Source organism: Zonotrichia albicollis, chromosome 1 (genome assembly GCF_047830755.1).
Source record: "Zonotrichia albicollis isolate bZonAlb1 chromosome 1, bZonAlb1.hap1, whole genome shotgun sequence".
Taxonomy (NCBI): Eukaryota; Metazoa; Chordata; class Aves; order Passeriformes; family Passerellidae; genus Zonotrichia; species Zonotrichia albicollis.
The window spans coordinates 130,083,505-130,095,713 of record NC_133819.1 but is presented as its reverse complement, the minus strand read 5'-3'; the positions used below and the strand labels follow the sequence as shown (position 1 = coordinate 130,095,713).

Here is a 12,209-nt window from a genome sequence, read left to right as displayed (position 1 = left end):
GGGAACAAATAGGCAAAAACAATTGGGCTGAGGAGTTAAGTAACTTTTGTGCAGGGACGGCTAAGGGTTAGTGTAAAAAACCTAACTTCTTTGCAGAAGCTTAAATTATAGACGACCAACAGTAATTACTGGTTAAACGGAAACTATGAGAATTAATTGAATAAAGAAAAAGAGGGGAAAGTTGTAATCAACTTCCTACATGAGTTCTTCAAGCCTTAGTACTGGGGAAGACCTTTAATGTTGTCACTAGTGGCTTTGGCATAGAGAACAAGAAAGCTGTAATTAAATACATTACAAAAAGTTGGATACTTATCAGCACAGGAGAGCAATGGGATACTGCACATTAGAGAACCAGATGACCTTCTGAACTCCCATAGTGAAAACGAATGCAATAAAACACCACTAAGTGTAAAATCAGGAATTTAAGGTCTTATAAGGTTTTCTTCTCTGAACTACAGGCCAGGGACTCCTGTGTAGCTCAGTTTTGACTAACAGTCCTGAATTCTGCTTTCCATAGCAGGGTAACTGAGTCCAAGCTGCTTGTTAGGAGCAGTTTTTGCTCCATGCTGTTCTCCTACACTGTGTGCTGGCATTGTCTGGGGGATGCTGGTTAGCAAAGGCCTGTCTGTGCCAGGAAGCACAAGAATTAGCAGGAATCCTGGGCCAGCACCTGGCCCTGTGACAGGGTTATGTTTTCCTCATATAGGTGTAGTCTCAAAGAGCAAAATCTATTTGGTCTTGAAAAATGAAAGCAGAGAGGGTATGTGATTGGTAACTGTAAAAACATCAGGCAGCAAACAGGAGAGAAATGCCAGTGCCAATACTGGTACAGGAATAAATAGCAATAAACTAGTTTGGAACACATGAGCACTGGAAGTTGAAAGGCATTCTTTCCATTGTAGCGGTAGGACTTGGAAAAGTGTTTTGACAGATTTTGGGCTCATTATTTATAGTTAGTTTTAAGAAAATTTATTACATTATGAAGTTTTAAAAAAATTCTTTGAAGCAGCAGGCAACTGGGAGCAATCCATGAGGTTTCTTCCTATTCAGTACACTTAATGAGCTTAAGTCTACTAAGAAAAGTGCAGGAACTGTGTACTCAGTTCTTTTGCTTTTCTGAGACTGCTACAAATCTGAAAGTTTGGTAAACATGTAGCTTGGTCAACTGTACATTCTCAGTATATTAAGTAATTATTTTAATTTCCAAAGTTAAAGACATACTTTGTGAACCATGCTGTAAACTCTGTTCACTTAGAGCAGGTTTATTTCATGTCAAACCCACCCCAGTGCACTAATTTAATAAACCCTCATGGCCCTCTGGACTACTGTGTAGGTTAATGGATTCCATTTTGGAAGAAGTGCAGCAGAATTTGTTGAGACATAATACTGACCAGTTTGTGCTATGTCCAAAGCACACCCCATGTCACAATAGCCATTTTCTCACTGGAAGTCTGCACAGCATTCTAGTTCTTAATGAAATCATGAAAGCTCATGAAGGAACTAAGTATGGTAAACATGGCACTGTGTAGGAATTTTGCACTGTCTTCATTGGCATGCACTGGACAGTTTTGAGCTGTGCCTGTGCCATAATGAAAAAACCCAAATTGCTGCCTTTACAGGCCTTGAAGCATATCAAATATTTTATACATGAACTTCTTCATTTAATACAGTATTTTTTAGCAAGGATGTGCTTTGACTTTTATTAACCCAGCTAGATTAGTGTTCTCACAGTTTCTAGTCCTACTGTGCGTGTAGAGGCGTTGAAAAAAAGTATGAACAAAATTACTAGCATATGTTTTAAGGATAGTAAAAGAGTGATACAAAAGAGATACATTGTCCATTAGAATAAGGTCACCATTTGTACCAAAGAGTGTACCTTTTAAAAATTTTAGTCATATAATTTTCTGCTGGAAGGGTAGTGTCATGTAAATATATACTGTATCACATGCATGCACAAGATATGATATGCTTATTTCACTCTGACTTGGTTGTTTACAGCCATTATAACTTTTCATACATGATGTATCCATTCACTACAAAGTCAAGAACAAATTTCATCACTCTCCCAGTACAAAGAATTGTCGTAGTGCAAATACACGTATCTCTTAAAATATATGTAAAGGTGTTTGTCTCATACCAGTATTATAAACATTCTCACTTTTCTTAGCTGGTATTGGAATTCTTGTGGTATTTAATACAAATTTGAGCGATAGATATCTGTTTGTCATTACAGATATAAGACAAATAATTATCCTAGCAGTTTTGATATTCAGGCAAACTGATTATAACATGAAAGTCAGTAGCATAGCACAGACTAGTGGCATAGAAAAATATTGAAAAAGCATGCAATCTTTATCAACTTTTATAAAAGTCACAAATTCAGAGATTAACTTTGCTTATGTAATGCACTTCACTGACTAAATGTGTTAAAGTAACAGAAGAAAATGTAAAGGGGACTTGTCTGTACAGTCAGAACAGTAAAATGAAAGATTTTCTTTTTCATTAAAGTTATAACCAGACTCTGCTGTTTAGAGTATATGAGCATAAAGATTTATTCCAATAACTTCAAAATAATGGTTTTGTGTCTTTAAAATAGATCTTAGCAGCTGCAAAAGATGCGTCTGTATTCTGGACCCAAACCTCTAGAATTATATCTCTATGGAGAGATCGTACAGACATTGTAAAAGGCTCTGTGTTTTCCAAAAATGTAAATGTTGGCTATGGATAACACATGCTATATATAAGTCTTCCACAGTCATAGACACTTTCATTAAAAAAGAATGTCAACGCAGAAATTTTTAAAGGAAACACTTTATAGAAAACAGCACAAATTTTCCCCCAGCAGTAGTGGAAATCAGTACTTCTGGCTGTAAGAGAGAACAAAGACTTCAGAGAGCAAAAGTGTGTTTTTAATGCAAACATGAAGCATGTTTTCGTGGTATATAGAACCAAGTAGATAAGATTTTAAGTTTTAGCTAACTTCTAGAAGTTTTCTAGTCTGATTTGAGGTAGATTGAAATCTAAGTAATAAGTAGGGTACTAGAAAGTTTTACTTCTGACAGGGACAACTAATAATGCTCTTATTTTACTGAAAAATTTTGGGAGATCTTAATGTATTCTGAAGAAAACCCAAAAACCAGAAAAGCAGTTCCATCTAATTTTCTGGGGAGATAGTGTTCAAAGGAATCCTCACAGTCCTAAACCCAGGACGCTCACTTATTACACTTCCTTGGAAGCAGTTTTGCCTTTCAAAAAGGCAAAATGAAGAAAGATTAGCAGAAATGGGGGCTGGAGGTAAAGAAGATACCATTGACCCCTACTGATACTGGGTCTGTATTCCCTGAAGATGGACAGATTTGCTACAGTAAATTGTGGTTTCCCTGACTGCACAGAGGAGGGTGACTCAGGTTACTTTGTGGCGGTGCTGGTTTGGCAGTGTCCCTTCCACATTGGCATGTGGACTCTTTTGGGTGGTGCCCAGGGACAGGATAAGGAGCCACAGCCACAAAGTAAAGTACAAGACGTTCCACCTCAACTCGAGGAAGAGCTTATTAACATTGAGGGGGGCAGAGCAGTGGAACTGCTGTGGGGCTGCCCAGGGATGTCGCTCCCTCTCTGGAGACATTCCAAAGCCACCTGGCCACATTCCTGTGTCACCTGCTCCAGATGACCCTGCCTTGGCAGAGGGCTTGGACTGGATCATCTCCAGAGGTCCCTTCCAACCCTAACGATTCTGTGCACCTGTCATCAACATAGTGCCTAATGGAGAGATGTATATGCCCCTGAAGAAACTTAGTACAGGGTGGCTTCAAACATTGCACTGCTCCATGATGCAATGAAGGTTTGTACTGGTGACAAATTAGTTAAAAAAAAACCCAGTAATGTGTTTGTAATCATGATTAATTACCTTGATGACCCAAGCAGAGTTTTTTTACTCCTCCTTTTGTGCCCTTCTTGCTTTCAGTGCTGCAGTCTTGTTACCTTATATGATTTTTCAAGAATTGTATCCTATGTGAAATATGAGAGCCAAAAAACCAACAAAAACATATGAAATTTGCTTAAGATTACTAGCAGCAAGTGCAGCAGTTAATATAATGCTAATATATGTTAGATGCTTCTGCCAAGCAGGTGACTCTAATACATTTGGTGAAATACTGTGCAAGCATTGCACTACGATTTTTCACCTCAGCACACCTGTAATCCGAAGCAATGTTCCAAAGACTGATGAGGATTTGGTGTAATTATTTCTTAGGTTGTAGTGTTACAGCTATCAAACTCAAGCTTATCCGTAATCAAATATACTGAGCCTTTTAATCTCATCTTCAATAAAATAAGGCTTCCATTTTCTTCTCAGGATTTAGGGTTAGACCATCAATAACTGTACTTACAGGGATAGTGAATAGTGTTTTTTAAGATAGCTGTCTTTTCACATGATCCATATGAAAATACTAAAATGAGTGTCATACTATATCCTTTTACTAAATTGTGTTTTATTTTCTCTTGAAATATCTGTGGATGTGATTTCCTGATAAATATATTTCACATTTATTGAAGTGGTATCTCAAATCTGTTTTGAAGAATTTTATCTAAGAACAAAAAATTTTAGTATCTTTTTTAGGACAATGCAAAGAAGTGATATTTTGGGCATTATTTATTTCTGACATGTAGATGGAAATGGCTGATTACTGTAGGTTTTGCAGAATTTGTTTTACGGGCCAATATAATAAAAAGGGCTAATAATGTGATGAAAGCTGCTGGGCAGTGTTAGAAGTGGGAACATATTATGAATAATTTTACCAAAAACAGTGAAGAAATCAAAAATGAATTAGAATTTATTAGTTCACTGTATAGAGCTAACCTTTGAGAATGGAAAGCAGATGGAAGGTTTAAGGTAAATCTGTCTAATCCAAATTTGGAATACTTATTTCAGTGTTGTATATGAAAAAACAAATTATTCTTTGAAAAAAATGGATATAAGAGGTAATATGGAAATGTCAGGTATGTTTAGCGCATTCTTTTCAGCAATGAGAAGTTTACCTGAACTCGAGCAATGCCTCATGTATGCACTAGGTGGAGTTTCAGCCTTTCCTATGGAGAAGAACATCCCGATCCAGTGCCACTAGCACCTGAGGTTCTAGTTTTGAACTAGTACTTAGCGTTGGAGAGGAGATTTCCCCCCATGTTTTCCTTCTCAAATTGTCACTGTTCTCGTGTGGACGATTGACACCCACAGATTGCAACACTGATTTTTGTGTACAAAATGTGCTTATGACAGTTTTTAGGAGGGTGGTTAGCGGAGTTGCAAATGTGTGTAATAGATAACGTGCCTACCCTGGAGTGCAGATTTCTGATGTAAGGGGTTAGTCCTTTTTTATTTCAGTTTTAGAAGGGAAAATTCTATGTTTTCTCCTCCCAGGTTTGCCAAAATGGCTGTATTGAGCATGCAGTCCACTCGTGTGGCCTTTGCCTCTCTGCAGTGCTGCTGCCACAGTCTCAGGCCTGGCAGGGACTGGGCAGGGACAGAGCTGCTCTGCATGTGTGGGAGCTGCTGAGCACTGTGTCCCAGGTGCAGAAATCCTGTCCAGGAACGTGCCACTGTGCCCTCTGTGCTCTTCTGACACCCTCTTACAAGTGTGTCTGGATTTAATTGAGAGGTCTGCGCCATAAATTATCAGTACTTTTTAAATTGTGAGAATACTTCTACATGCTGCAATAAGATGGGGAAGGCAGTTTTGTCCAGAGCTATTTGTGGACTTGTAATTTTTGTGCTCACTGAAAGCACAAACATTTGTGTCTTTGTGACAGTTCCCATTCTTCCCACTGTGTGTGATATTTGAAGCTAAAATTATGTTAGGGTCAACACTATGAAATCCTGCATGTTGAAGTTATGTTGAAAATAAGGCTTCATCAGAAGTGTAACTTGGAATTATTAAGTGCTTCTAGAAAAGCAGAAAAAAAATCTGCAAAATTCATACATCTTTGTATTTTAAATGCCATGTGTTTGATTTTTTTTTCAATCTGAAATACCCTAAACAAACTTTTCAGGAATCAGGTTAGATCAGGAGTACTCTTCCTGATTCTGCTTTTAGATGAGGGGATAGGAAATCATATAAATTCAGAGGGAACTTTTATTCTGTTTAGTAAAGGAGAATAAAACCGGTCATCCTGGAGTCCATTGTCTGGGGACAAAGTTATGACTGTCAGCCAAGGAAAATGTTGCCCAAGTGATTTGACTGTAGTATCTAGCTTTTCTGATATTTTAACATCTACTAAAAGAAGTGAAAATAGCAAATGAGAACTTCAGGGGATTTTATCTCATTGTTACTCAAGTTGTTATATGTTTGTATACTTACATAATTGTATCACATCTGGTCCTTTCATTGCTCTGACACATACATGGAAAGTTTAGAACTGTTTTCAGCTGTGTACAGACCTAGCAGAAATATTAAAGCCTTTTAATTGCTATTGATTAAAGAGGGCAAAAGTACTTCTGTCTTGGGATCTGAAATTTCACTTTGCTGCTTTCTCATGTACTTTCTAGCTTAATTAGCAAAGCTAATACAGACCTGTTCTTAAATGTGTATTTGAATGATGTTCAGGCCTGAAGCAAATGCATTTTTGTCCTTTGAATGTCCCCTAAGGACATCAAATGTACCTCAGAGAGCAAGCTGCTTCTTGAGGAGTCTCTTGTTTTTGCCCTCAGTGCTTTGGTGATTTGTTCTATATTGTTGATGTAAGCAGACATGAGTTCTCATAAATTATAACAGCCCCGTAAAAAGATACGAAGGAAGTTTACTAGGATAGGGCATATACCACCACCATTAAACAGGCAAGTGACGCCTCCTTTTCCTGCCCCAGCCCGACAGTTTGAGAATGAGGCAGTTGGTGACTTTAGTTTGAGTCTGACCCTTGCGCCCAAATAACCTTCTGCATGAAGTTCTCATTGAAAGGTGTTTTGTGAGACTTGGCTAGAGAGCATGGCCCAAATTATCTATTAGATAACAGCCTGGAGAATGAAAGCAAGATGCAGATTGCAACTTCTGAAATCTTTTCTGGAGGACTGAGCTAGATTTAGGGTGGAGGTAGAAACTACATCTTCCATGTGATTCCATGGAGCTGGCTGCATTTAAAAGAGTGATGAATATTGATGTAAGCCTTTGCGTGTCCTAAACTCTAAACTACTGGAAAAAAGGCAGTTTGCTGTAGAATTTAAACTGGAGGCATAACTAGATTGAAGGCTGAGCATAGACATTCAAGGAATGTATAGTAAAACTGGTACAATTCTGTCTGTGAACTTAAACAAAAATATATAAAGGCAAGAGAAAGAAAAAGAAAAGAAAACGAAGGATTAAGAAAAATGAAGATTAAAGAGCGAAGGAGGAAACTTGCAGTAAATAATAATGTCTACAATCCAAATTTTAGAGTAACACAGTAATCAGTTTGAATGTGTTCATAGCTGGTGTGTTGTTTTTGATTCACTGCATTCTGATTTATTCTCATATAGCATAATAACTGTATGTTATTATGAAATTAGCTTACAGATAGTTGGTGTTAATTTCCTGAACTGCCATGTGACTTAGGGTGATCAGAGTAAAAAGCTTTGCAAAGAAGTACATTTTAGAATATTAAAAAAATCTCATTACTATATGCAGGATCACACAACTGGGAATCTGTAATACTTTTATAATTTAGTAAGCATATAGTGCAAGCTAAATTGTGGGTGGGAAGTGGAGGAAAAACACCGCCTTACACATTGTGTTATTTTAGTTATAAAACAGCTTTAAGTTAAAATTGCTATGGAATTGAAGTTGCATCTTGAAGTCAGCATCTTCAAGTAAGCATTGGCTATAGAGCACCATGGAAGAAAATTAGCAGAGCATTTTGGAGAATTATAAAATGACTTGTTTGCAACAGCAAATGACTTTTTATAAAGTTCCTTCCTTAGTGAGAGAATTAAAATGGATTAAAATTTCAATAATTTTTAATTCATTTTTTCTGTCATCCTCAAGTTATAGTGTTAGTTCTCAAAGCTTATGTTTATTGCAATTAGAACCTCAGTATTAGAATGTTTTCATTTCTGTTGCTACTACCTGTTGCTTTTCCTTGCATTACCAATAATGGAAAAAAAAAAGACTAAAAGTATTTTTGCATTTTTTTTGAAAACCAGTTACTCCGAGATTGTACAGACATATTTTATTATATTGTAGCTAAGATATTGTAATTTTAATAGAAGTTAAGCTGTAGTCTTTCTGCTTTGGGAAATGGTAACAGTCAGTTGATGTGTGCTTGCTGGAAAGGTTGCATACAGTGTTCAGGAGCTAACGGATTTTGCATTTAAATGTGTCTGCACAGGTCATGTGGGTCTGTAACTTGTGCCGAAAGCAACAGGAAATCCTCACGAAATCGGGAGCCTGGTTCTACAACAGCGGCTCGCACGCGCCGCAGCCGCCGGACCAGGAGGGAGGGAGAGCTCTGAGGAACGAGGAAGCACCTCAGGAGAAAAAAGCAAAACTGCAGGAGCATCCACAGTACCAGGGACCTCCAGGTGACATATCCACACAAGCTTTGGACAAAAACAGATCTCAAGGGCTCACAAGACAAGACTCAATTAAGAATGGTTCAACAGTAAAGCATCCAGTAACAAGTGACACATCAGACAGGTAAGAAAATATTTAATTATTATCCTGATAAGATCTGATGAATTTATACTACAAAATTGATTTTATCTTTTATAATTTTGTCTTGCTTTTAGTCTGTAGCCTATAAAACACATACTGGCATTTTGAAGCAGGACTGAGAAACATTTTGTTGGTTTCAGATGGTCATAGCCAGTGTGTGCTCTTCATTCCTTCTTACTCAGAAAATGTGGGGCATGCAGTGTGGCAGTTTGTCCATGTGCTTCCAACTTGGTCAATTACAGTAATTGTGCTGTGCAGAATGTCACCATATTTCTTTTGTGGTCACTATAGCAAACCCAAAATAGGACTCAAAAAGGCAGATTAATGGAAGACAGCATCTGTTCAGACTACTGAATTAAGACATCTGATTGTACCTGCAGTACGTGGCATTGAGGATAGTGAAATCCTTGTGTAACGACATGAGTCTTTTCATGGTTTCTCAGTTTCTTGCTGTTAGCTACTGTCATTAGTATAAATATTTTTTTCTTCCCTGATTTAAATTGGTATTGCTTGTGTTGTTTGAAACTGTAACTCTGAGTGCTAATGCAGTAAGTGTTGGTTTAGCCAGAGACTGGAACAAGAACTTCCCTCTCTTTTTCCTAATGTGATTATTCCAAGAGGCACCAGAAAACTCTCAATCTCATTGGCCAGGTTTTACGGGAACACAAAAGTAAAAATGGTTTCATCTAACTGATTTAATTGTTTCATAAACCACACTGCTATAGAACTTTAAATATGGTGGGAAGGGAAAGTGCGGTTGCTCAGGTGTTTCCATGGAAATGATATCCTCACGCGTGTGTGAGAGACCTCCAACTGCCTCGGAATTTGGCAGCCAGAGCAGTATAATCTGGCAGCTTTTCTCTGCTGCCCAGAAATGACCTCATTACAGCATTTATTCTGTGAGCTTGAAACAAGTTAGACATATATAGTATCTTTTACATTCAGTGTAAGGAAAAGAGTTTCCGTTTTTCTTTACATCTTGTATTCCCCCATATTTTATTTCTTATTTTTGGTCTTAGATGAGAGCAAATTGAATGTAATGAATCTAACCTTTTTTGTTTAATGTCTTGTGCCTATGGCTGTTTGGTCTGATTTTGGCTGTTTGGTTCAGTACTTAGTTGTCCTGAGTGCTCCTCAGTTACATGTATAGTGTCTGAAAAACACAACTGGCACCCTAACCTGACATTAGAGAGCAGGAGAGACAGACTGATTCTCTTGTGGCTCATTTTTTCCCATTAATTTTGCCAGGAAATGGGTATCATAGATAACATGATAATAAAAAAAATCCCAAACCCTTGTTAGCAGCAGTTTAACTCTGAAAGTGTTTTTATATTTTATGCACACAGAAATAAGGAGGTAGAGAGTAATATATGAATAAATGTATAATTGAGATATGCAATATGTATTTACCCTAAACAGACTTAAATGATAAACATGGATAATATAAAGTGATACTTTCCAACAGGATGAATGTAGTCTTTGTGCCTGAAATCAGAACTATTTTGCTGATTGTGATTACTTCTACTTGATATATTATTTAAGTTCAGATAGTTTTTTCAGTCATTTGCCTCTTCATATTTTATTTGGATAATAATACTGATGTTCCCTAATTTACATATACAAATATGCTTAGAATGTGATATATATTATATGCTACTGAAGGATAGAGTCTTGTGAATAATTTTATTCCCTAATGCTCCTCACATATTCATTTTTTCTGGTTCTAATGGAAGGTCTAAAAGATTCCTCTGTGATGCCCATTCAACGTCTTACTGGTCAAATGGGCTTTTAGAGGAGAATATTGACAGTTCCGAGAAAGACTATCCCAGAATTCAACTAGATATCTGCAGAAATTGAGCCACTAACTAGTGTTAGACTATTTGTCTACATGAAGGAATTCTTTGAGAAAGACTTGGCCATTCAAAATGTCCAAAATAATAAGGAAATAAACAAAATATCTCAAGTATTTAGAAGTGGTTGTTGCTTGCCTTGTAAAATCACAATAATGGAACTATGTAAATAGAAACAAAAGTAGAAAGTGAGAACTGTATTTTCTGTCTTATTTTTCATCAGAAGGACGTTAGTTTTGACAGAAAAAATAATTTAAAAATGTTAAAATCAATAACCACTTGTGAAAAGAAAGGTATTGCTAAGACTTTATACATTTGGGTTATGATTTGACTATAAAGGTAAAATATATTCTTTTTGTCAAATTTTTTTACCTCTTTTCATAGCTTCCATGGGTGTTGCAGCAATCGTTGCTTAGAAGTTGTTTAAATCAAGTGTCATATATCTTATCTTGGTCATCTGGAAACATGCTGGTCACAGAGTAAAGGGCAACATTCACTCCTTTAATCTCAAGGTCATCAATGTCCTTTCTGTCTCACTCCTTACTGTGTCTTTTCTGGTTGTGCTTTTTTGTTTTTCCATCCTTGAATAGTACTCACCATATTTTTTTTCCTGTTCTCTTTACTAGTATTGTTCTTCATTAAAATTTTATTGTTTCAACCATTAGACTACTGTTCTGTTTCCTTGATGTAAGCAACAGTCCCATTTGCAATTGATAGATACCAGCCTGTTTAGACAGATAGATAGGTAGTTGTTTATAGCTCTTCTCTGGCTGATCTATATTTTTTTGCCTGAAGAAGACTGGAATGAATGATTTTGGATTACACATTCTCCAGGAGCATGTTTCTTATATGGGATCTATAACAGAAAAAAAGCAAAATGTAAAAAAAAATATGTTCAGAAGTAAGTTGTACTTAACAAGAGCAGAACAGTTTTCCATTACATTTTTATTTTTTCTAGTTCATATAATAGAATCATAGCATGACTTAGACTGCAACTTTAAAATCATCTAGATCCCCCCCACCTGCCATGGGTAAGGACAGCTTCCACTGGACCACTGCTCAAAGCCCACCCAGCCTGGCCTTGAACATTCCAGAGATGGGCCATCCACAGTTTTTCTGGATAACCAGTTCCTGTGTAGCACTAACCTCACAGTAAAGCTTTTCTTCCTTATGTCTAGCCTATATCTACCCTCTCTCAGTTTAAATTCTTTACCATAGTGTTTCCAATCTGGCCCATGGTGCTTTTACTGCTTTTTGTGTAGTAAACCTGTGGGTAGGGCAGGGCCAGCAGGCACACGTGTATGATTCACTAAATGCCCGTGGTGTATTTGACATTGTTTGGGGTGAGACTAAGGGAATTTGTCCCACATGGATCTTTTGTGCTAAGGACAGTTGAACTGTGATCATATGTAGTGGTTTTTACAGACTTAACCTTGTGTGCAGGTTGTATGAATGCTGATACAGTGTAACACCAGATTCCCTGAAAACTGCAAAATGACGTGAATCCAAGAAATGTGAAATATTATTTTAAGTAATCCATAGATTCATAAGGTCTATTCTGAGGTCTGCTGAGCACAGATGGTATATTGGTAGCTGCAGTTCTTTGATTTGCAGATTCACGTTAATTCTGGATTAGGCAAAGGGGTCTGATTTTATTATATTTTCATTAAGATCTTTCATG

General features: G+C 37.0%; 1 protein-coding gene across 37 annotated transcripts in view; it reads left to right on the top strand.

Moving 5' to 3' along the window:
• Positions 1 to 12,209, top strand: part of RIMS2 (regulating synaptic membrane exocytosis 2) — a 457,129-nt gene that overhangs the window by 116,781 nt on the left and 328,139 nt on the right. For all 37 annotated transcript variants that reach the window (XM_074553869.1, XM_074553702.1, XM_074553753.1 and 34 more), the window contains one exon: positions 8,353 to 8,660. In XM_074553869.1, the coding sequence (XP_074409970.1) occupies positions 8,353 to 8,660 (308 nt within the window). The remainder of the gene's footprint in view (positions 1 to 8,352; positions 8,661 to 12,209) is intronic.